We start from the raw sequence: 26,023 nt of genomic DNA on the forward strand, positions 1-26,023 counted from the left end.
GGACAGAATGGAACCATTTGGAGATGCCCACCTGGGGAGCTTTAGAGTCACAAAGTGTTGATGTAGGAAAGGATCCAGCCTCTACTACTTACAGACAGAAAACTAAAGCGCAAAGAAGCGATTTGCCTGTGGTCCTGCAGAGTCAGGATTAGAACCCCAAACTTCCAACTCCAAATCAATGAGTTTCCACCAGACACCTGACCCCTAGATCCGACTCCCTGGCCAAGGCTGCTTTTTGCTGTGAGTCTCTTGGGCCACACTGCCTCCTCCCACTCTCCCTACTGTGTCCCAAAGAAAAGGCTACCTGTTCCCAGTTCTTAGGTCACATCTAACGTAGAATGAAGGCCCTTACTTGTCAGAGCTAGCCCCCAACTCAGACTGGGGTGAGGGGCGGGGTGGGGGGAGACAAAAGAAAAATCTGAGCCCTTTAGCACTTCCTGTTAAGTTGTCTCCAGAGCTGACTTACTCCTTCAATTCTCACGAAAGTGCTTTGCAGGTGCTATGAGCATGGCCCCTCCCCCCACAGGAGTGTCACCAACGGAGAAGGTGACCCTGGGGGCTTTCAGTAGAAAGTCAGAGGAAGAAGACAACTTGCCCTGGTTACAAAACCTGTCAGGAGGTCAAAGTGCCCGCTTTTCTGGTCTGAAAGACAATGGGAAGGAAAACTGACCAAAAACAAGATGGAGGAGGGTGGAAACGGGAGAGTGAGCTTGAGGTTGCCCGTGAACTAAGGTGGATCGTATTTTTTCAAGCGAGTAAAGTGTATTCGCTATTATAAAAGCGCAATTGAAACATTCAGTTCAGTTCAGTCGAAATGTACAAAAATGGAAGGGGGGCGGATTCCAAGCTGGAAACGTACCGTCTTTACATGTAGGTGCACTGACTTTCATTTATCTACCTGTCTTGGTTTCTATCATTATGTAAAAATTCGATGAACTCAAATGGAATGTGCGCCGGGGTCCTGATTTTGCTGCGCTCGCGCGGGCGTGAGTGATACCCGAGAAACTGACGATTCCCGTCCTGAGCTGTGTAGCCAGAGATACTACGCGGCCCCTCCGCTGGGAAAGGCGCTCCTCTCCCGCGGCGCGCGGTTGGAGAGGGCGGGCTACGGGCTCTGACCCTGGCACGGACCGCGGCTGCCGGGTAAGAGCCGAGGTCCGGGCGCGGGACCTCCGCCCAGGAGGCTGCGACGTCGGCCGGGGGGAAGTGGCGCGGGCGAGCGGGGGCGGGAAGCTGGGCCACAGCCTGGAGGAAGCTGGGCCGCGCACCGGGCGCCGGGCTGGGGAAGTGCTTCAGCGCCCGCCGCCCCCTCCGCGGAGCCGATCCGGGGCGCGCCGCGGGGCGGGGGCGGCCGGCCGGGGCTGACCCCGAGCGCCGCAGAGTCTGCGCCCGCCTGCCGCCCCGCGCTCGCCGCCCGCCGCCTCGGGTTACGCGGCGGCTGTCGGCGCGCACCTCATCAATAAGGCCTGACAGGCCGCCGGCTCCGCGGCCATCCATCACCCGCCCGCGCGGCCCGAGGCTCAGGGCACCCGGCGCGGGGGGCGGGCGCGGGCCAGGAGCCGACGGCCCTTCAGGAGAGCAGGACAGGAAAGTCCAGCCGTCACCGAGGAGCTGGACCGACTCCACGTGGCGCGAAAACAGCCCCGCGCAGCTCGGAAGCAGCGTTTTCTATCCATCAACAAATATTTGACTTTATTCCAGTTCTTAATTTCAGAGTCTTTTAAGGACATGCTCATTTGTTTTTAAAGAGCCACAAAGGTGCTTAGAAATGATTTAACACAGCCCGCCCATATCACAGATTAGGAAACTGAGACAGAATGGGAAGCGGGCATGCCTGAGGTCACGCAACCTGGTGGCGGTGAAAACGACAGCCTAGGTCTCCTGACCCCGGATTCCCAGCCCACGCGCCGGCCACTTGGGCACTGGGCGGGACCCACGATCCATATGCATGATTGTCATCAAATATGTGGAATGAACGAAGTCCTGCGTGTTGTAGGTTCTCGGTGTGCCCGCTAGTGCATGAACTCTACAAGGTCGACACAATCTCTTACCCCGAAGTCAGATCGCCTCCTGCGTGTGTGTGTGCGCGTGTGTGTGTACACGCGTGTGAGTGCGCGCGTGCTGAGGTCTAGAAAGAGAAGAGTGAATGAGGCAAATGTATGGGCGTCGGGGGGGGGGACACTTACATATAAAAATAATAGAGTTCCTTGAATTATTTACTTCCTCTTCCCACCTACTCCCCTACTCTCCGCCCCTCCAAGCATTAAGGTGGTTTCTCTTCTAATTTCTCTGTTGCAGCACTTTTCCGTTGCCTGTTTGCAGGGTTCTTTTTCCTCACTGGTCTGAACCAGTTTGGAGGTGGAGACGTGTGTTCATCCTTAGATCTCCAAAGTTTGCCTGATGCATGGCATACAGCAAGCATTAAATACATGTTTGATATGTAAATTGCAATTCTTGTAAGGGAATCCAAGTAATACAAGTTCAGTGGACACTGAAGCTGAAAGAACTCTCAGATTACAGTGTTTTGTCTCATTTCAGGAGAGACAGAGACTGACTCTTGGTTTACTCAAGGTTGCCTGGTAGTAGGATCAAATCTCTCTTGGTCACAGGCTCTCCCAGTTGTGACTTCCTGCATGCTTTTTACTTCTTCCCTTTCCTTCCCACCTTTTGGATCTTCCACTGCCAAATTAGCAAGCTTTCAAAGGGTGGGGAGGAGAATAAAAGAAAGCGACAGAGCCAATCTGTTGGCTTTATTTCTAACAGGAAACAGTATTTTGTGGGGTTTTGTTCTGTCTTTGTAGATGGTGGTGTTTTGTGATTGTTGGTGCTATTGATTTTTTAATTCACGTGAACAGGATGAGATTAAAGCCAAAGACCAATGGGTGTCCGTTAATGTTAGCATTCGTTTGATTGGAGTTAGAAACAATGATATCAGCAACTCCTGGAAGGGGTAGAAATGAATGCACACACACTCACACCACTTTTGTTGAGCGGGAAAGGCATCAGAGCCATCCTATGGTCCAGGTAGTCAGTGGCTTTGGGCTGGCTTGTGATGTCCACTAGACCGTGATTTCTGTAGATACAGGTAAAAAGTGTAATTTTATCTGGAATAATGTGCACTTTTTTCTGGTTACTATCTACCTACATGGTAGCCCTTCCACAGGCAGGTCATGAACTGCAGCTGAATGTAATGAAAATTGATATAAGAATCAGAGTCAGAACAACTTATCCTGCAGAACTGTTGTGAGGGTTGAATATAATCGTTTACAGAAAAGGTCATGTTTCACCCAATGGAAAGGGAAATACAGTTCTCTTCTTGGGGCCAAACTCATGCTCTCAAGGGCACACTTTGGCTTACTCTTACTTCATGGGACCAGCCGGAGAAAACCCAGTCTCCTGATTGACTAGGTTCTGGCCAACTGGGTCTCTCCACCCTTCATTTCCTGCCAGCTGGTTGCCTTGGGGAGCAGCAATGTGACTGAAAGTGACTTAGCAATTTCTGAGCTTCTGCTACATGGTCCGGGGACTGTCAGGATGAGAGAACAACCATCCTTCCTGAAATAAGGAGGGCCAAAAGAAGAGATGCAAGGTTGTCTTCTGTATATAAATCACTTTTCTGAAGTATCTTAGGTGGGAGTGAAACATGTACCAGGGATGTGAAGTCTCACTAAAGACTGGAGATGTGTGTGTGTGTGTGTGTGGAGACAGAGAGAACAGGGAGAAGAATTTTATCCTGCCCCAGAAATACTCTTCAACCCCCTGGTTTTTCAGATACTTTTTCAAATCCCCTCTTTCTGATTTATTGAGGTAAAACTTACATACAGTAAATTCACCCTTTTTAGTGTACAGTTTTGTCAAATATACAAATGGTGTAACCACCACCACAATCAAAACATAGACTAGTTCTAACACACCCCCAAATTTCCTCCTCCCCCTTTGCTGTCACCCCTCCTCCACACTCCTGCCCCTGCCAACCTCTCTTTGCTATCCCTACGGTTTTGCCTTTGTGACAATGTCAGATAAATGGGTTCATTTAGTCTTTTGAGTTCCACCTCTTTGATGCAACCCTAGGGCACTTGACATTCTTTCATGTTGTCGGGTGTATTTGTAGTTCATTCTTTTTTGTTCCTGAGTCGTATTCCCTTGCATGGATGTCCCTCCATGTATCTATTTTCCAGTTGAGGATCATTTCTGTGGCTTCCAGTTTGGGACAATTATGAATAAAACTGTAAATTTAAAGATGCCAGCAATCCTCTTTTATAGGTTAAAACACAACTTACATTGAGCTTGTCTTATCCTGAGGCCGGTCGCAAATAATTCATCTGCTGAGCAGCCATGTTCAGGAAGTCTGGGGAGGGGATGTCACAGTATGTAGAGGTAGGGAGGTTGGGAAGGAAGAGAAGAGGAAAGAGAATGAGAGTTCAGGGCTTTTGAAGAGGAATAAAGACCAGTTACTCACCTAGTGAAGGAGAATTTGATTGTTCTTGTCACATAAGGCTGTGTCTTATGTGACAACCCTCCATCCCATCCTTACCCCACACCAAGAAGTGTGTGGGCGATGGGAACAGGGCATCTCCAGAGACTTCCTGGGGTAGAGGTGCAAAGATTCTTGCCCTCACAGGGGAAAGATTCCAGCCTCTGTGAGCGGTGGTATGAGATGGGAGCAGGGAGATAGGCTCTGTGTGCAGAGGCTCCTGGGGTTGGGCTCTCCACCCCCCAGAGCAAAACCCTGCCAACTCTTCCCCAGCTAGGTGCTCATTATTCCATTTCATTTGGACCCTTGCCTCTCTATTTTTCCCCCTTTAGTTTCTGGAGCTTTGGCATCTTGCTGTTGATTAGCACCTCTGCTACAAAGGGCTTGGGCTGTGGAAGAAAGCAGACTTTAAAGGTAGAGCACCCTTGTCTTTCAGTCAAACAGGCGGATGCAGGAGAATGCACAACAGGGAAGTTGAAACTAGCCTAGAGAAATGGAACATCAGGGATCTTCCAGTCTTTCTCTTCACTCAGGTAAAAATACAACAAATACTCTTTTGACCAAAATAGGTAGGTCGAGCTGTGTGGGAAGCTCCATGCCTTCCACTTCCTTCTTCTGCTGTTGCAAGAAACCAATCATTTACAAATAATTAATAAATAACCAATATTCTGGCCACCTGATGCCAAGAGCTGACTCATTAGAAAAGACTCTGATGCTGGGAAAGACTGAGGGCACGAGGAAAAGGGAATGACAGAGGTCAAAATGGTTGGATGGCATCATTGACTCAATGGACATGAATTTGAGCAAGCTATAGGAGATGATGAAGGACAGGGAAGCCTGGCGTGTTGCAGTCCATGGGGTCGCAAAGTGTTGGACACAACTGAGTGACTAAACAACAACAACAATAAATAATTATCTCCAAGTGCCCAGTGTGTGAAAGAGGGCAGTCCACTCCCTTCAGGCACCTGCTGCCATTGAGGAGTGGTGGCCTCTGATCTAACTTTGGGTCCATTACAGGCAAGTCCAGGCCTGGGCAGAGAGCCTCCTCCCCCACGTGCAGGATCACAGGGCTTCCAGCCACCAGCCCCCAGGTCCGCTCAGCTCAGCCCTGCAGCCTCGGCTCTGGGAGCGGCCTGCCCGGGGTGGAGAGATTTCCAGGGAATGGGGGGCAGGGAGGAGATGCTGTTTTTGCACTTGAGCTTTGCGCTTCCTTGACACTTTCCTGTCTCTCGCTCTGCCGCCACGTCGCGGCGCCTGCCTGGGCGTCTTCTCCAGCTCCGGGGTCACCTAGGGCTCAGTGGCCCCGGGAAGGGTGCAGGGGGAGGCCTGTGCGGAAACCGGCCCAGGCTGGCGCTGGAAACACCGCCTCTCCGGTGGCCCCATAGGTCCCGATATGCATGTCGGGGTATTGGACTGGCAGCTCTCCAGGCGCTGGATCCCCGTCACTGCCCCCTGCCCTCCTGGGAACGGGGCACGAGGGGTGGTGGGGGCACGATTTGGAATTGAAGTTGCCTTGCGGGGTCCCCTCTCCTCCATCCGGCAGCCCTGGCCTTTCCTTCCCAGTTCTCTCTTTGGCCTCGTCTCTCCCTGGGGGTCTCACTCTCTGTTTCTGTCGCCTGGTCTCTTGACTCCTATCTCTTCTTTCTCTGAGTCTGTGTTTCCCTCTCCTGTCGACACCCCCTCTTTTCCAGGGTCTCTGTTACTCTGTGCCCTCTGTCAGTCCTTTCCCAGCTGTTTTTTTCCCCTAACACTCCACACGGCCTAATACTCTGTATTTGACTTACTTCTTCTCTTTCTCTTATAGAATGTAAGCTTCCCAGGAAGAATTTTTCTCTATTTTGTTCTATGTTGACTCCCAGCAGCACAGAAAGCTCCTGGCACCGAGTAGGTGCTCAGTAAAAATAGGATGAATGACTGGATGAATGAATTGTCTAAGGACGGAATGAATCCTGTCCCCTGCTGAGTCTCTGGGGAAGCCCCTCTGGGCTCTCAAGCCAGTCTTTTCTCTGTCCTTTCTGCCTGCCTTCTTTGGTCTCAGCTTCCTCTTGTTTTTGTCTCTCTCCATTCCTCCCTCACTTTTTTTCTTGGTCCTACTAACTGACATGGTCCCTCCAGCTTTCCAAAATGTAGGGGTCCACGCCCTCCACCCTCCCTACCGGGAGACAATACACCTGGCATCGCTTGTCGGCCTTTGTCCCAAGGAGCCTGGCAGCTCACGTCTCCAATTGCTGTAGGCTCAACGCCTAACCCGGTTCCTAGCAGAACTCAACCTCTAAAATCCTGACTACACCTGGAAATCCCTTCTTCCTGCAGACCCCAGAGTCCTTGGTCCTTAGAGGCAGCCTAGATTTGGGTGGGAGATTTGTAGGCAGCTGCACAGATTAACACTCCCCAGAGACTCAGAGTGGGCCTTCCTCTCCCCGTGTCTGGCCTGGGCCTCAGGGTTCTACTTAGAGAAATGGCGGTGACTGAGCACCTACTGTATGCCAAGAGACTCACTCCCTTTTGAGACAGTGTTCTGTGCTCCAATTCCCAGCAACCCTGAGAGATTCTATTAGCAATTCCTTTTGTAGTTGTAATCATTCAACAAACATTTACTGGGCAGCTACTATGTGCCAGCCCCTGCTGCCCTCATACATCCTGCATTCTGGCATGTATGGGGGAGGAAGGGGTGTGTACAGGCAACCACAGATAAACGAATTTCTAACTGTGGGGAACAGAAGGCCTAGGGATTAAGCTAATTCACGTTTTTTTGTATTCCAGGAACATTTACTGTGCTCTTCCGCTGCACTGGGCACAGCCAGTGCTGCAACTTCAATAGTCCCTGATAGAGGAGGAGGGAGGGAGAGTCCACAAGTGAAAGAAGGGTGCCCACATCACCAAGAGAGAGCCCAGAGGTGGCAGCTTAGGTCCCAAAGAGTAGGGCCCCGCCAGTCAGCTCAAAGACTCTGCAGGCTCAGGGCAGCCAGGGCAGTGGGTGCCAGAAGCTTCCGCTAGCGCTAGCGTCTGTTCCCTTGCCCTCCAGCCCCACCCCCCACCGAAGTCCTCTGTGAGGAAGGGGAGAGGGATCCAGGCTGGGAGAAGGAAGAGGAGGCATGAGAGGGCGTCAGCCTGGCCGCAGGGCGCCCGGTGCTCCGCGCCCCGCGCCCCGCTGGCGGCAAAGCCGGGACTTGCGGGCGCCTGGACCGGGTTTCAGTTCTGGCCTCTGCTGCCCCGGGACCTGAGGATCACTCTTCCCATTCAAAAAACTTTTGGCATCCTTCCCGAAATTAATGAAAACGTAGAGACTCCTTTTAGCCTTTCTTTCCCTTCCCACGGGCTCTTAGATTATGAGACAGGAGCTGTTTTATTTAACCTTGATTTTAATTTTTAAATGTGAGGCATATTCAATGAAATTTAGAAATATTTGAAAAACAAAACGAGGGTTTTTTTTTTTTTTTAAAGCATTTCGTTGTAGAAACTCGATATTAAATAGAATGCTGCTGGTGCTAAGTCGCTTCAGTCGTGTCCGACTCTGTGCGACCCCATAGACGGCAGCCCACCAGGCTCCTCTGTCCCTGGGATTCTCTAGGCAAGAATACTGGAGTGGGTTGCCATTTCCTTCTCTATTAAGTAGAATAAATAAAAGAATTAAGACTCAGAAATCTAGATTTGAGACCTACTTCAGAGAGCACTGGCTTTGCACCTCCAACAATGGTTTTAACCGCTCTGGGTCTCTGAGTTTCCGTTTGTTCGAGGACGGGAATCTCTCTCCCTCTAGCACAGCGATGCTGTTGTTTCCTCGAAGGAAAAAAAAAAAAAAAAAAAAGGAATTCGAAAGTGTTCTGTAATCTGGAAATGACTCTAAAATATGGTAGGATGTGCCAAAAACTCTAGTCCTCAGGGCCGGAAGCAGGAGGAAGCGTTTGCGGTCTTTGAGTGAGAGCATGGCTTCGCCTTGCAACACCGGGTAGTATTTTTACAAGTTTGACAATTAAGAAGCCGAGCTGCCTTCTCCTCTCACATCTGCCGGCCTTGAGGCTGGTAATTCCTTTCCGGGGTGCAGAGCACTCTACCCTCAGGAAGGGGGCGAGGGTCTCTATGCCCCCCTCCCACCAAGAATTCCCAGTGCCAAGGCACAGGGTTCAGGAGGGAAAGAAGGTCTACTAGCTTAATTCGTTCTGCATTTTTCCGTCCACGGGGATGGCCCTGCTCCGCACGCTAGTCCTCGGTGCTCCACTCGCGGAGGGTTGCGCTGCGCTCAGTGCGGGCTCCGCGAGTGAGGACCGACTGTCGGAGAGGGAGAAGGAATCGCCCGCAGCGCGAGGCCCCGCGGGGCAATTGGAGGGCAGCGAGGGGACTCGAGCTGGAAAACGCTTCAGCGCGGGTCCCTTTGCCCGTCTGCCCAGAGTCCCTGTGCACAGACTCGCAGAGTATCGTCCACACCTCGAAAGAATTCGTTACACAGGACGAGGGGTGACTTTTCTGGTCCCCTCTCTGGTTCTCTCTCTTTGCGGGTTTCTTGATTAGAAGACTTTGGGGGCCCACTGTTCTTTCCGGCGTCGTTGGTTTTTAGGGCTGGCGGCCGCCGAGGCTGATTTCCGCGGGGTCCCCAACGACTGCACCAGCCAGAACCGAGATTGTGGCACCGCCTTGCGCTTGGCTTAAAGCAAGCCCACTCCGGTCCCACCAGGAAATCCGGAGAACCCCACACGGAGAGACCCTCGCTGGTGTCACTGTGAATCCCATCGTCCACTGCTTATTAACTTCTTTTTTCAGGGAACTAGAGTTCCGATCCCTTTGTCCAACGTGTCCTGCCTACAAACCTGTCTCTAAGGTATGGACCGGCTCAAGTCCCAGAGGTCTTAATGGAGCAAGAAAACGCATCTTATTCTTGTGTCCAGGAGATTTTTTTTTTTTTTTAAGCGTAAAGCACATTTTAGTAATTCTTATTTCTCTAAAAATCTCACCACTTGACTCTTCATTAGACCCAGACTCCTAGTAAAAGAGGTCAAAGAATTTCACAGTATTACATTTTCCTTGCAGTCTATGGGAAAGAAAAGCGGAAAGAGGACGTGAATGGGGTTGGGCCATATCCCAGGCCAATTCAGAGCCTTCTCCTTAAAAATAGCCAGGAGTTCGAACCTCCAAACACAACCGCCCCCCTCCCCCGACCCCCCTTCCTAGCGGCCTCCTGAACGTGGGAGAAGCCTGGGAACTTAGCGGCAGCCGATAAACCTCCTCCAGCCCGCGGGCCAGCGAGGCCTTGAAATGCTCTCTGCTCCTGGCAACGGCGAGCCGGCCCCAGCGGCTCCCGCCTCGCCCAAGGGAGGGAGGGGGCGAGCGAAGGAAGGAGGGAGGGAGCGAGGGAAAAAGAAACACCCTAAAAGAGTGGGCGGCTCGCCAACCACCCTCTGGACTGTCCTTGAGCTGGGCCCTTTGGGAAGAAACTTGGGGCGCTGGGCCCAAAGGTGGGAGCACACAGAATACATCGACACAAAATTCTCGGTCCCAGTAGCCTTCGTAGAAGCAAGGAATCTTTCGTGGACTCCTGGGCTTCAGCACACAGGAGAGCACGGGGGTTGGGGGTTGGGGGCGGTGAGGTGTGGCGTGGGAGTGGGGGCTGGTAAAGGAGCTCTAGCGCAGGCCTTGCCTGGAGCGGCCCCCTAGTGAATCCCGGCTGCCTCGAAATCAAGCGCTTAGAAAAATCAGGCTCTTCCATCAGGGGTCTCACAACAGCCACATACAGCAGGGACTGCTAAGTGACCCCTCCATTGCACTGGAGACTGGAGTTTGGGGAAGTGGGGCGAGGCCCCCCGCCGGTTACCGGGCTAATGCGACCCTCAGCACGCGCTCTCACGCCGCGGCCGACCCGGCACTGTGGAGGTAGCCTGCGTGGGAGTGGCCGTGTCCTTGGCTTTGGGGAGGACGCCCAGATGGCCGCTCCGCCAGATGCTAAGCTCCAAGGTCCAGTCTCCAGGTTCATCCCTTTTCGCCCTCTGGGGGTCACGCGGACGGGAGGCAGCTCTGAGACTTGGGGCATCGCTGGAGCCACAGATTTCCAGGGAGAAGAGAGATGCCGACGCAGCTTCCTGCTCGGCTGAGCTCAGCCTTTCAACTCCTGAGAAAGCCCTCGTAGGCCCCTGACGCAGGCCTTTTTCTTCGTGGCTTTCTCGCTCACTCCAGTGGGAAGGAGGACCCGTTTCAAAGAGCGCAGGGGCCGTGCACCCTTCTCGGCTGCATCTGAAAGTGCGCTGGTCGGAGTGTCCCCGAGAAAGCGCCTTTTCCCAGGTCCAGCCTCGGGGATCCCCAGGACCCTCCTCCGCCCCCCCCCCTTGAGTTCCCAGGCCTGGGATCTGCAGCACCAAACTCTGCCAGGCGCTGGCGAGGAGTTGGGGGAAGCTGGAGAAGGGACCGACACCTAGCACGCCACCCTCAGCTTCCGGGGCGCGAAGGGACCCCGCGGACAGCAGCCCAGGGAGCGGCGTCGGTTCACCCAGCCAGCAGCAGCCCTTCCGCCCCTCTGCTGGGCACCTCAGTATTCTCTCTTTCGCCTGAGCCTCTCTAGATCTCCGCACCTTTAGCTCAGGGAAGAGACTTCCCCGCGCAGCCGCGCTCAGTCCTTCCTCCGGGATTTTCCTGAGAATCCCCACGAGTTGGCCACGATCCCTTTGGGGGTTTCCTTCCAGCCAGCCCCTAATCCTAGCCTGGTTCTCGGCGCCCGGATCGCCCTTGCGCAGGCCGGGAATCCAAGACCGATTACCGACTGCGGAAGCGGGTCTCGCCTTGTATGTACCCTTACTTCGGAGGCGCACAGGTTTCTTGCAGGGAGGTATCCTGGCCCCCTCCCGACCCCTCCAATCTGGCTTGAGAAACCTGCGCTTGGGATAGAAACACGACCTTTGGCGGGTGGGGGGTGTTTAACCGAAAGCTCTTGAGAGCCACCGGCCGGCTGTTATCTGGAGCTGAAGGCTGCGGTAATCGATGGGTTATTTTTACGCGGTAATAGGGCCCTGTGATTGCTCTATTAACCTTTAGACCTGTCTGAGGGACTCTCCGGCTCGCAGCCCCGCTGCGCTGGGGCCTCTAGGCACTGACGCCGACTCCAAACTCAGGCCTGCCACCCTTCTCGCCCGGCTCGGGGCGGGGTGCTGAGCCCCTGGAAGAGTCATCTCGTCGGAGAAGCCCCGCTGGATTGCTGAGCTCCCCGAGCCCCTGCTAAGTCTCTTAGATTAGTGCGGCGGCGCCGCAGGCTGCAGAGAAATCGGAAAAATCTGAAGGCAGGAGGCCGCAGGGGCTGGGAGCTTCGCCATGAAAGCGTGGACTTTTTGCATAAACACAAAACTGTAGGCAGGAGCCTCACGGACTCCCTGGGCTACTGCGAAGGTGAAAGGGAGGGCGGGTTAGGTCTCCGCGCTCCGCTTGAGGAGGCTCATCCAAGTTTGGTGTCTCTTCCACTTACCCGGGATCTTGGACTACGAGGATCCCCACTGCCCACTATCACCCGGAGCCTTGCAGCCAGCCGGGGCACTCCCCGGTGACCCAGTGCCCCACACCCGAGCCAGGGTCGCTCCCAAGAGGTCACCTTCCCCTGATCAGCCCCGCCCCTCGCCCACCGCGTCCCTAGCCTCGGCTGGAACCCGACCACCAGGAGGCGTGGGGAGGAGGGACGAGGTGGAAGGCAGGGGAGGTCTCATTAATAAAGCTGACCCAGGGCAAAACCGCAAAATCGAATCGACCTCAGGCAGGGCGTGAGGTGGGGTGAAGCCCCGCGCCCAGGCAGAAGCACTTTGGCGTTTTCCGAGGAGATCCCAGAGCCTGGACTTTGCCTGCTGGGGGAGTTTTTTTGAACAGCCCCGCAGCCCGGCGCCCGGTGGAGGTGCAGCCGCCTCGGCGCACCCCCCGCCCCCTTCCCTTGCACGTGACTCCCGCGGGCCAGTCAACGCCGGCGAGCCGGGCGCAGGGGCCAGGGGCTCCGCGCCGCGAGCCGGGGGACTCCGCGGCGGCCGGCAGGGAGGCTGCGGGAGCTCTGCCGCCGCCTAAGCTGCCGCGGCGCCCGGGGGAGCGCGCGCTGGCCTCCAGAAAGCTCGAACCCCGGCAGGTACGGCTTTTCCCATCCCTCTCCCGGCTCTTTCTCCCTAGTCGCGGAACCCCGATCTCCTCCGTGCGGGCTTGCCTGGGAGTAGAGAGAGGTAACTAGCGAGTGGAAAGGAGACGTCGGTCATCCCGGGTCCCTAACCTTGCCCAGAGTCGGCTCTCCTTTGGCTTAGCAGTTTCTTTAAAGCTAAGTGAGATTTAGGGGGAAAGTGGAGAGGAATCTTCTACGAGCTTCTGGATTTTTTCTGTATGAACTTGGACGTTTTTAATCCCCGCCCCTCGTGCGGATTTCCCAGCCCTTGTCTGCACCTCGCAGGACTGGGCCTTGGTGGCGATGATGGCCGTGAGAAATCATCCTGACCAACTGACCCGGGACCGGCCGCCCAGCGGCTCGAACACGTAGAGACTCAGACGGAGGACTGTCGCCCATGGGCGACAGAGTGGCGGTGGGAGGCGGCGCAGCTGGGCCTCAGGGCCCCGGGGAGGCGCTCAGAAGTCGGGAATGGCTGCTGAGCGCCCGCTCTTTTTATGCCTCCCAGTCTTCCCATCCGGGGTCCAGGGAACTAAACGCCCCTCACGCAGCTAGCAACCCCACCCACCCACAGTGCTTCTGGATGAGATTAGCTGGGGTTGGGGGGGCGGGTGGTAGGGAAGGGCGGGAACCCGGCGTAGAGCGGTGATGTCCCTCAACTGGCCAGGGCTAGCTACCGCGTCCACGAAATTCTGTCGCTTGACCTTGGGCTGGGGGGTGATCTAGGGGATCAGAGGATGCCCAAGTGGTGAGCTGCCACTAGGCTGAGAGAACAAGGGGCCTTGGGGTTAGTCTCAGAGGGTGGGGAGGGACCCAGGGCTCGTGGGAGTCCGGGCCAGCGCTGCCGGGAAGGTTGGGGAAGCGCCTCGGGGAAGTATTTCCTGTGTTTCTCCGAAAAGGAACTGCAGCCTAGAGCAGGTTAGAGGTTTTAAAAGAGAGACAGTTTTTATTAGGGTGACGGGGTGGTTCCCACCCACCCTACCCCCCCACTTCTGGATCTTCACGTCCCCCTCAGCGATCAGGTTCATTATTGCCAGAGAGTGTGTGCTTTCGGGAGTGACAGTTTTCTCGGCAGCAGGCCGCGGGGGAAGGCGCCAGCAGAACCGAAGGAGCAGGAGTGACTGTAAATGGACGAGAACGTTAGGGCGCTCTCCATCCTCCCCGCTGGCAGAATTTATCAGAAAAGGGCTGTGCGCTAACTCAGTAAGGAAAAAAAGCATTCCTGTCCGGCCTGTGAATCGGGGTGAACTGGGATGAGTGATCAGGAGGAGAGGGAAAACTGGGCGCAAGTCTGAATCTCCAGAGGCCAGACCTTTTCTGCCATTCTCAGGAGTTCTGTCTGTATCTTCTCTGGGTGGCCTGCGTCGGATCTCAATTACAGAAACAAGCAACAGTCTTTTAAAGGGAGCAGTTAATTTCTTGTCTTAACAGAAAGGTCTATGGTGGTATTTTCTCCACCTTCTATTGTTCAGTAATCCAACTCTTAGGTAATGTATCAGCCATTTTAAAAAGGCAGAGAATGCAGTAAAGACAAATGTTAGACTTATGGCATTTTCAGCGTTTACATTTTAAAGCTTGTTAAGTTAGCATCTGTATGTATATTGGAAATTGGATTACAAAATTATAAATCTTCCTTTCCTGCAGCTATGTGAGAAAAGAAATATATAACGTTTGTTTTAGAACTAGGGGGGTATTCCAGAAAATTCAATGAAATAGGTCAACTATTGGATTTTAAAATTAAATACTGAATATTTTATTAAGGTAAACCTGTGTAATTTACTTGTTGAAGCCTAGGTATTCCATTAGGTATTAATTTTTTGTGTTCATTTTTGAAGGGGAAAATTGATTTCAGGTCAAATTTTTTAATATCCATCCTCTAACTAAACTTCTTATTGGAAGGAAATGTTCACCAAACCAATAATTTATCAGAGTTTTGAAAGCAAATAATAAACCACTTAAGAGTTAACATATGACTATATAATATAGTGCTATCCTATTATTATTAGTGATGTTATTAATGATGAAAAGCATTATATATTATATTAGAAATTCAATTTCCAGAACTTTTACTGGAATAAAGATGACCATTTATTATAGTACATAATACATCAGAAGCACTTTCTTTTGATACATTAGAAATTTTTAATAGTAATAATAGCCAAGTATATAGAATTTATAATCCTCACAGTGACCCTACCAGATAATTACCTTTAATATATGAATTTTTGCAAATGAAGAAACTGAAGCCTGGGGGTTAAGTAATATGTCTACAGTCATTCATTTAGTAAGTGGCAGAGCCTGGATTTAGTACATAATTCAGTTAATAACTCTATAAGTTTGCTATTGCAATAAAAAAAATTGTTAAGAGTACCTGCATTTTCTTAAGGAGAAAAGTGGGCACGGACTGGACAAACTTAAACTCTGGAGTCCTTCAGATTTTGTCCCCCACCTCTTTTAATTGTACTTTGATCTTAGAGGAGTTTTAAAACTTTTGGATGCTTCAGTTCTGCCTTTTGTAAAATGAGGAGAGAAACTTCTGCTTAGTGGACTTGTAAAGAAAATGACCTGGAACCAAGCAGGTGCTTCAGAACGTAGCATGCTTGGTTTTTATCAGAAAAATTGCCTGGTGAAATCAAACACAGGATGCAAGGAAACAATCAAGTCCTACAAACTGTTTCTGTCCCCCAAGCAGTCTCATTGGTGTTCTGATTCCATACGTGGCTGGACCTGTGATTCCATGTGCAAAACCCACTCAATGAATTGGAGATCCAGTGAGTTCTATAGTTCTGTAAAGCGACTGTACATTTCTCTCACTTTTCTCATCTTAATATCCAGTCTGCAAAATCTCCAAAATAAAACTATTTGTAAGAAACGTGTATCTTGTCTAATTTGATGTCCACATTGTATAGTTGTATAGATAAGAGTTCACAAGCCTTTTCACTGAGATTTACCAGACGCTGTGTTCATTTATAAATATTTAGAATCTGCCTCTAGTTTAAAAGCAAAAAAAAAAAAAACCCAAACAAACAAAAAAGATTGCAAACAAAATTTTCTTAGATTGCTGTTTTTTTTTTTTTAATAAAGTTTGTCCCTGTCTTCCACGGGCAATCTAAAGTTCTTTCACAGTCAGGATCAGTTGGGGATAGGTGGGGGAGAAAGGAGTTGGGGAGAGATTTCTTAGATTTCTAGGCTCTTCGTGGAAACCCGAAACCCTTGGTCTTTTAAAATACTGTGACAAGAATATGCTAGAAATAAGGTAAAATAAAAGTCCTTCCTGACAAGCAACACAAAAAAGAAAAACGCTGATCGAGATCACAACCAGTAATTTACACGTCCAATAACCGCAGAGCCCTACGCCTCTAAGGCGCCCCTCCCCGAGGCTTCCTTGCAGCAGTCACACCCCACGGGCCTCTGCAGATCAGCTTTCCGAGGAGCTGGGCCCCTGAGAGTGGCGATTTTGTTTGTAGGGCGAGAGAAGCAACCAAGCTTAGGGGAAATAGGCCCTGAAAGCACTGGATGACCTTGTTTCCCTCTGTCGTTCATTCTTTAGACGCGGCTACATCTCGGAGGAAAGGAGCCGGCCCGGGCCTCAGCCTTGGAGCCAGCCTACCGCACCCTGTGCACCAGGCCGGGGTGTTCTGACGACCGGCTGGCCCGCGTCACCCTGAAGGACTCCGCGCCCCGGCGCCATCCCGCGCCTTCGGATCCTCTAGGACCTTTAGTGGACTCGCCCCCCACCCCTCAACTCCACCACCAAGGGGAACAACCACAAATTCAATTTGGGATTTTCCTGAGTAAACCAGAACCTCAGTCTTTTTGCTCAACGCTGGATTTAATATGTATATATTTTTGAAGGATTTTGTGTGTTTTTTTAACCTTTGATTTTTGATCTTCGGGTTTTTTGACAGCCCCTCCCCTGTACGTTATTCGTTTTTTGTTTTTAATTTTTGTGTTACTATTTTCTCTATCCGCATTACTCCTTGGCCTGAGGACTCGGACGCTGCGAGCACGCGCGGGGCGATGTACCAGAGCCTGGCCATGGCCGCCAACCACGGCCCCCCTCCCGGGCCCTACGAGGCGGGCGGCCCGGGTGCCTTCATGCACGGCGCGGGCGCCGCGTCCTCGCCTGTCTACGTGCCCACGCCGCGGGTGCCCTCCTCGGTGCTCGGCCTGTCCTACCTCCAGGGCGGAGGCGGGGGCGCGGCCTCCGGGGCCGCCTCTGGCGGCAGCTCGGGAGCCGCGCCGTCGGGAGCAGGGCCCGGGACGCAGCAGGGCAGCCCGGGCTGGAGCCAGGCGGGAGCCGAGGGAGCCGCCTACACCCCGCCGCCCGTGTCGCCGCGCTTCTCCTTCCCGGGCACCACTGGGTCCCTGGCTGCCGCCGCCGCCGCCGCCGCGGCCCGGGAAGCCGCGGCCTACAGCAGTGGCGGCGGGGCTGCCGGCGCGGGCCTGGCGGGCCGCGAGCAGTACGGGCGAGCCGGCTTCGCGGGCTCCTACTCCAGCCCCTACCCCGCCTACATGGCCGACGTGGGCGCGTCCTGGGCCGCGGCCGCCGCCGCCTCCGCCGGACCCTTCGACAGCCCGGTCCTGCACAGCCTGCCCGGCCGAGCCAACCCCGCGGCGCGACACCCCAATCTCGGTGAGTGCTGCATGCCGCGCGAGTACCCGGGGCCGGAACAGAAGCAGCCCTGAGCCCTGTTTGGGGCATTTAATTTTTCACAAATATATGGGGGTGGGGGCAGAAGGTAGAAGGGATGCGTGAATTTTCAAGGAAAGCAGACTGGGATACCGAGCCAGGTGGCCAGGGTGATGATGGCGGTGAAGGTCACAGCTCCAAGGAGCCCAGATTCAGTGAGATTGGGCCTGCCCTCTACATCCTTTCCCGAGCGGGAGAGACGACTGCAGGATGGCAGGGGCTGGGGGAGCCCTCCGCGCGGCCCCAGACGTAGGATAAGTCTGGGCCGCCGTGCACCCAGGCAGCGCCCATTTTTGGGTGACTGGGGAGGCCACCGGGCGCCCCTGGTGTACAGCGCCGAGACCACGGGGTTTCTGCTCCCACCGCCTCTCAGTCCTCCGCAGGGCACTCAGTCCATGGTTTGGGCCCAACATCTTCTGGCTCCATATGGCGGCTCAGTTAGAGGATCCCTCTGGGCCGTAAATTTTCCTGTTGAGTATTTCACACCGGGAACAAATGAGGGACCTAGCAATGGAGAGGGCTTCCCTGGTGGCTCAGACAGTAAAGAATCTGCCTGCAATGAGGAAGACCTGGGTTCGATCCCTGGGTTGGGAAGATACCCTGCAGGAGGGCATGGCAAGCCACTTCAGTATTCTTGCCTGGAGAACCCTCATGGACAGAGGAGCCTGGCCGGCTACCATCCATGGGGTCCTAAAGAGTCAGACAGGACTGAGCGACTAAGCACAGCAATGGAGATGGGTTGAATTGGGACCAGTGCCAGGGGTGTGTCTCTGGGTCGTATCTCAGGGCCAGAGTGTATTGTGACCTTGGCTGGTCGGCCAGACCGAGGTGCCCAGGGCTGCGTTAGAAGCACTCCCCAGGTGGGTGTCCTGGCAGACAGGGAGCTAGGCATAGGAAGTCCTGGCACACAGGTGCTTCTTTATAATGCCCACCTGTGGAGACTGTGACGCAGGTCTGCGTGTTCAGCCTCCTCCTGTCCCTAGCACTGGGGTTAGAAGTTACAATTGTAACAGGCACAATGTTGTAGTTCCTTTGAACGTCAGACCTGAGGACAGCATGCGTGTGCCCCTTGGCCTGATTTACAGATGAACAAAATGAAGTCCCAGGAAGGTCTTCCGTGCTGAGAGGAAAAGGAAGTGGCACCACGAATTCAGAATTCAAATGTCCTTTGGTCCTGTGGAATTTCAGGCAGGGACAGAATCGGGTTTGGATGGAAGTGGCTTTAGAGGAGGAGGGGAAGCCCAGACTTGAGAAATAAAGTTAACATTTATTGACTGCCTACTAAGTGCTAAATCCTTTCTCACTTTGAAGAGGAAAGCTTTGTCCCTCCCTGGTTTCCAGTCTCGGGCTGGCTCCAAGAAGGATCCTGGCTTTGAAGGTTTTTAAATTATTCTCTGGCCCTGGGTGGCCTAGGAAGGTCCTTAGGGGTGTCGGACCAGACACACATCTTAGGTAAACTGATTAACCGTGCATGTGGCGCCCAGTTTCCCCCTCCCCCTCACGGGGGAGCCAGACGGCAGCCCCCCCAGCCCCAGGGAGGAGGACCCCCCTCCCCCAGGCTGCTAGCCTCTGGGAGGACCTTGAGAGATAGCTGGACAGCATCTCCATACAATGGCAGTTGGAGGTGGGAGTACTAGGGGTGGGGCCCTCAGGCCTCCCATTCTTGGAACTCTCCTGAGTTCTCTCTAGAACTCACTCTAGAACTTCCATTTTAAAATAGGAATGGTTCAGAGTTTTACTTCTTTTAACTTGGGAGTGGGCTGGAGAGATTGCTTCCTAAACTCCTGTAATCCTGGACTGAGAATTTGGTGTTAGAGGAAGAAAGAGAAGTCTGAAATCCAAAGATGGGGGACAGTTTGTGGTCATGAGAGTTACAGTCGCAGCAATGTTAAAAGAAAATAAAAGTACCGTTTGAGAAGTGCACTCAGTAAGTATTTAGATTAAAAAACATAACCCCTACCAAGCAGGAGGGTATTGGAGTCAGTAAAGTTTCCCACATTCCAGTGTCAGCAAGCTGACCTTTAAGGATGGCATCCTTGCTGAGAAGTGTGCTCTGTTCTGTGTCCTCCTGGTTCAGCAAGTCCCACCTGAAGACAGCCGTTGGGTCTGGCCAAGCCGTCGGATTTTCTCTTCTGTGCACAGCCAAGTGTTTTAAGTGGTCAAGTTATGAAAGGTTCCATGTTATCTATGTGAGGGGAGGAGGCATGTTGAATTTGTTGGCATTCACGTCTCCAGTATGTTCTCCAGTGGCACTTATATCAAAGCCAGTTAAAAGCAGTATATGTACATGTGCTTTTTATATGTTCCTCCCATCACATGACCCTCTTGTAAATGCCTCATAGCTTTATCAAAGACCATCACTGGCATGTTAACTGATGCTGAGTGGTAGAAGGATTAAGACTGATTCTATATTTTTTGAGAGCTTGCTGTGTGGAATGAACACTAGGTCCTAAGACCCACTGAAGGGCTTCCCTGGTAGCCCAGCCACAAAGAACCTGTCTGCCAATGAAGGAGATACAGGTTCAATCCCTGGGTGGAAAAGATCCCCTGGAGAAGGGAATGGCAACCCACTCCAGTATTCTCGCCGGGGAAATCCAATGGACAGAGGAGCCTGGTGGACAACAGCAACACCTAAGACCCAGTACGGTGTGGGGGTGTGGCAAAAGCAAACCTAGATCCAGGTGCCCCTGTGATCTTGGGCGAGGTACTTACCTCTCTAAATCTCCTCTCTTTTTCCGTAAAATGAGATGATTGTAACTACTTTTAATGTTGTCTTAAAGTAGAAAAATACTGTAATGTCTGTGAAGTACTTGGCTCTGGCATCTCAGAAATGATGGCTATTTTATTAAACAGTCACTCGCTATCATGCAGAGTGACCAGTTCTGATTTTCTAAAGACTGGGGTTTTTTTTTTTTAGGATTGGTAATGTTTCATGCTAAACCTAGAAGAGGCCCCAACAAATGGGGATGGTTGATCACCCTAAAGACACAAGAAGGCCAGTGAGTGACTCAGCAGGGAGCTATGGCCATGAACTGATAGTAGAGGAGAGATGACAGACGTGTGCCTCCCTTCTGTCTAGGAACCTGGAAGCCTTCACCAGGGTGGTACTGTCTGCACTTGGCACTGAAGGGTAAATAGAACTTTACAGGAGAAGTGCCTGCAATTTGAAAAAAAAAAAAAAAGATTAAGAAAACATATGCCCTCATCTATAAGTCACATAGCCTGGTACCATGAAATAATACAACCCAGTTTGGTTTTTGTTTAAATAATATATTTGTCACTATAGGTAAAACCACACAGACTAACTCACCCTTCACTCAGAAAATGTTTTTAATTTCAGTGAGGAGAAAGAAGCAAATACTTTTATTTTCTATGAAGTATTAAGCATTAATATTAACAATAGTTCACATCTTGCCAGAGTTCTTTTTTTTTTTTTTTGGTTATTGGAATAAGGGAAAACCCAAAGTAATAAAAGCAAACAAGGGCCTTTGTAGAGCTCTGGACTTCAGGTGGATGGAATTACTCTGCCTTGACTGCATGTATATAAACGTTAATTCATTCCAAGTTCAATATGTGCGTGACACACCACTGAGTTTGTGAATTAGGCTGCACTAATGGAATTATGTGACCTTACTGAGGCCAGGTACAGAGAATCACTCATGTTTAAGTGCCTGGCAGAGGCTGGGCACTTAGCAAATATTTCAGTGGAAATCCAAGAGGGAGTTGCCACAGTCCTCTGCCCAGGACAAACCACACACTTGGGCTGCTGAAGAGGCCAACTTCAGCAGAGAGAGGGACTGTGTACAGATATCTAAAATGCAAGAGTCCATGGCCTTTAAGAACGTCTCTGGTGGTCCAGTCGTTCAGACTCTAAACTTCCACTGCAGAGGGCATAGGTTTGATCCCTGGTCGGGGAATAAGATCCCACACGCCACACAACATGGCCAAAAGGTTTAAAACAAAAAATCTGTGGCCTTTAAACGTGTTGTTCCATGTGAGCAGATTCTAGGCTTGAGAAGAACACTTTCACACATGAGACTGTAGTTGTTGAAATGGAATGTGGGCGCTGAAAGTTCTTAAGGATACACTGCGTGACCATCTGCCAGTGGAGCTGTGTTCAAGGGCTCGGGTCCACGGAGGTGTGCGTGTGAGTTAGCTATGCAGGATGATATAGCTGTCTCCTTGTGGAGAACACAGCTGTTAAGTAGGCATATCCATTTGTCAGAACTCATGGACATGTACCAATAGAATGGGAGCATTGAGAATTCCCTGGTGGTCCAGTGGTTAGGACCCCATACTTTCACTGCCAGAGTGTGGCTTCAGTCCCTGGTCGGGGAACTAAGATCCTGCAAGCTGTGAGGCCTTGGATGAAAAATTAAATAAAAGGGAGTATATAAAATAAACAAAATTGCCAAAAATAAATAAAAGGGAGTATATAAAATAAACAAAATTGCCAAAAAAAAAATGGGAGTATTTTATTGTGTGTACATTACACCACAATAAAGTTGATTTTTTTTACCAATTAATGCTTGTAAATACTTAAGGCTGAAAAGGAAACTGGAAATTATATGTAAATATATCTTAAATAAAATAACATTATGATAGATGTTACTGGAAAGCTATGGAAATATATTTTATGATGAAATAATTCTTTTGTGTAGTAGAAAAACAAGGGATTATATTTTTAAAGGAGCTCAACAATTTAGAATCATTTTAAGGGTTGATTAAAAAAAACAACAGTACAACAAAATGCATGTATAACAGTGTTAACCAGAGGTTTCTTTGAAAGCTTTGTCTTATTCGCTGTATTCTAAGAGTTTGTTCATGGTGTAGGTTGGTGAGTTCCACAAACCTACAGCATAAACAAACTTTTAGAATCTTTTGGTAACTGCTTATCAACAAAGCCAGTTGCTTTCTGAGCCAGTTCATTTATGTAGGGAACTTTGTAAGATAGACTCGTGAGTAGCTTGTTTGGCTAGAGAATGATTCGTCAGTCTTTGAGAAACCAAAGTTGTTTAACTTTCCGGTTACCACCCCAAGTAGGTCAGTCGGAGCTGGGGCTGGACTGCGGTGCTGGCTTGAGAACCAATTAAATGGGGAAGGTGTGTGGGGGGAGCCAGGGGTGTGTCACTGCTTCTAGTACGATTTGTCACCTGCCCAATTGTGTCCCACCGAAAGGTCAAGCCACATTTGCTAGGTACTTTCTAAGCACTCAGGTAGAATGATGCACGGGAGATGGTTTTAGATAACACTTTCTTTGGTATCCCTCCTATTTTTTTTTTTTTTTTTACCTTAAATGAGCTAAGAAAACAAACATACTCTGAGATGGGGAAATAGAAACTCTGATACCTGTGGATGGAAGTGAAAATTGGAACAACCTTTGTGGAGAGCCCTTTGTGATGTCTGACAAATTACAAAACTGATACCCTTGACCTGGAAATTTAACTTCTAGGAATTGATTCTGCAAATATAAGGGCCTATGTTAGTTGCAGCGCTGTTTGTCATTGGAAATAATTATTCCAACCACAATTGGAAATAATCTAAATGTGCATTATTAGGCGACTGTTTGCTTACATATGGTGCATACAAACAATAGGAGATCTTGTCAGCGTAAAAAGTTAGGAAGTTAAAAAAAAATTAACACTGTTTAGAAAAAAAAGAATTTATATTCTTTGAATATGCAAAAAGCTCTCCAGAAAAAGTTAGAAAGTTCATTATGCAATGAACTTAGAATAAGCTTGGAATCCTCTCCAAGACATGTATAAGTGCAGGATGTATGTGTATTTGTATTTTTTAAAAAAAGGACAAGAAAAGATGATGTACGTTTGAAAATGTTTAATTTCTCTGTGGAACTGTTCACAAGGAATTTGTAACAATGCTTGCCCGATGGGATGGGATGGTGGGGGGTGAGGGGAAAAGGACTTTCACCATATATGCTTGGGAACTTTTTGAGTTTTTAACCATCTTAACCGTTTTTCATTGTCATTTTTGTATTTCTTTATTAAGTCATTAAATAACAAGAAAATACATTTCACATCCAGGGAGGTTAAAGTGAAAGTTTATTTGTTTTGTTTTTTACCATTTTGTTGTTGTTCAGTGGCTAAGTCACATCTCTTTTCGACACCATGGACTACAGCACACCAGGCTCCTCTATCGTCCACTATCTCCCAAAATTTGCTCAAATTCATGTGCATTGAGTCGGTGATGCTATCCAACCATCTCGCTCTCTGTCACCCTTTCTCCTCATGCCCTCAGTCTTTCCCAGCATCAGGGTCTTTTCCAATGAGTCGGCTCTTCACATCAGGTGGTCAAAGTATTGGAGCTTCAGCTTCAGCAACGATCCTTCCAATGAATATTCAGAGTTGATTTCCTTTACTATCTGAACCATTTTTAAGTGTACAGTTCAGCAGTGTTGTTGTGTGTGAATGCTCAGTCATGTCCAACTCTTTGTGACCCCGTGGACTTCCACCCACCAGGCAAGAATACTAGAGTGAATTGCCATGTCTTCCTCCAGGGGATCTTCAGAACCCAGGCATTGAACCCGCATCTCCTACATTGACGGGCAGATTCTTTACCACTGAGCCACCTGGAAAGCCTAAGTTGTTTTTAGATTGTTGTAAAACAGATTTTCAGAATTTTTTTTGTCTTGCAAAACTGAAACTCTATACCCATTAAACAGCAACTCCAAATTTCAAACTCCCTACCAGCCCTTGGTCACTGCCTTTCTGTCTCCATGATTTTGACTACTTTAGATCCCTCATGTAAGTGGAAATCAAACAGTATTCATCTTTGTGTGACTGGCTGATTTCACTTATGGTCTTCCTGGTGGCTCAGCAGTAAAGAATCCACCTGTAATGCAGGAGATGCGGGTTCTATCCCTGGAGAAGGGAATGGCTACCCACTCCAGTATTCTTGCCTGGAAAATCCCATGGCAGGTTACAGAATCCATGGGATCACAAAGAGCTGAACCCTGAGTAACTAACAACAACAACAAGGGCATGTCTTCCACTTTCACCCACGTTGTAGCCTGTGATATAATTTCCTTTCTTTTTAACGCTGAACAACATTCCATTGTATGTACTACGTTTTGTTTTTCATCTGTCAGGGACACAAGTTGTCTCCTCCTCTTGACTGGTGAATAGTGGTGCTGTGGATATGGGTATACACGTGGAACCTTTTTACTTTTGAGTCATATAACTATATTACCAGTTTAAAAAAACATGAAACTGGTTAAAATTTTAAAGACACATAAGTATTCGTTAATTAACTTCCTGAAAGTCTCCCTTCTTTCAAAAAAAAATAGGGTTCTATATTTAGAGTTTATGGATGCACAGGAAAAGCACTTTAAAACATAAATTGTTGTTTATTGAATGTGGCTTTTGATTTTTGCTTATCCAACAGGTGATTGCTTTACTGAGGGGTCCAAAAACCCTTATCCGACCCTCAGTAATGTCTTCTGGAAGCAGATCTCAGTCCGAAATTGTCAGATGCCACTCCCTGCCCCCCACAACTGACATGACTTCCTGAGATGCCCTCACTGGTGCATACACTGGCCACCATTCTTGGTGTGGGTACTTTCACTCAGATTATATTGGGGCTAGAACCAGAAAAACTAATAACCCAGGGCAGTGATGGGATTGTGTTAGAAAATCAAATTACCTTCCTCCAGGGCAAGGTAAGTCAGTCTTTTAACCACTTCTTTTCAGCCTGTCCTTTTAAGACCTTTAAGGTGTTGTGGACTTAGAGCTGAAGCAGGTTGCAAATATCGCTGCTTCTGTTTGCTTAAGAAAGAAAAAGGACCCCTGGTTTTTTCCATTGCTTTGCTCTAGAAGTGGGCAGTTCTTCCAGGTCCCGGGATACTGCTGTTTTAAGATCTTGAAGGGGCCCTTTTTGACATCCGAAAGTATTTGTCTGCTGGTGACTTCTTTGACCTGCAGTCCTGCGTAAGTTGCTGGTGCTAAGTCTCTCTCATGGCTTGGAAAGTATCACTCTGTTACATTGCCCTGCCATGGCCCATGAAGTGGTCTCAGGTAACACTCTCCAGGCAGGATTATTTAAATGTTTTATTGGCTAATAAAACTATTCTTCTGTGTAGAGCTGTTCTTCTGTTTCCTTCTAAAGAAGGTAAAGGAAGATAATATGAATGGGGTTATAATAGTAACCTCTGAAGTATTTTAATTTATACAAAAGAAGTTTACAAGTTTGGGTACATTAATGTTTGAAAACCAGCTAACAACACTTTAGGGATAGGAACCTTTATCTTGTAATACACACACATATACAATGCCTGTATCATGCATATGGGGCTTCCCTTGTAGCTCAGCTGGTAAAGAATCCGCCTGTAATGAAGGAGACCCTGGTTCAATCCCTGGGTTGGGAAGATCCCCTGGAAGCAGACATGGCACCCCACTCCAGTATTCTTGTCTGGAGAATCCTCATGCACAGAGGAGCCTGGCAGGCTACAGTCCATGGGGTTGCAAAGAGTTGGACATGATTGAGTGACTAAGCACAGCACACAGCACATCGTGCGAATATGCAAGTAAGCTGAATCCATTCCGTGAGGAAGTTGTCAGGTGAGAGGGACTTGAAAGTTCTTCTTGAGAATTAGATACTGTGATCTCCATTTTGCAGAAGAGGAAACTGGTGCTCAGAAAGATTAACCTGTCCCGGTTCTCTCTGGTAGCCAACAGTAGGTCCGACTTAGAACCCAGGTAAGTCTCAATTTCCAGGAATACACTTTCTCCCTGTT

General features: G+C 50.0%; 1 protein-coding gene across 4 annotated transcripts in view; it reads left to right on the forward strand.

The window, feature by feature from the left end:
- Positions 1-26,023, forward strand: part of GATA4 (GATA binding protein 4) — a 78,895-nt gene that overhangs the window by 14,203 nt on the left and 38,669 nt on the right. For 2 of the 4 annotated variants that reach the window (XM_070376023.1, XM_070376024.1), the window contains exon 2: positions 16,132-17,217. In XM_070376023.1, coding sequence (XP_070232124.1) covers positions 16,602-17,217 — 616 coding nt within the window. In that variant the 5' untranslated portion in view covers positions 16,132-16,601. Of the gene's footprint in view, positions 1-12,203; positions 12,555-16,131; positions 17,218-26,023 lie in introns of those variants that run through there. The other 2 variants (XM_070376021.1, XM_070376025.1) reach the window with 2 other exon arrangements.

This window comes from Bos mutus, chromosome 8, assembly GCF_027580195.1.
Source record: "Bos mutus isolate GX-2022 chromosome 8, NWIPB_WYAK_1.1, whole genome shotgun sequence".
In the NCBI taxonomy this organism is placed as follows: Eukaryota; Metazoa; Chordata; class Mammalia; order Artiodactyla; family Bovidae; genus Bos; species Bos mutus.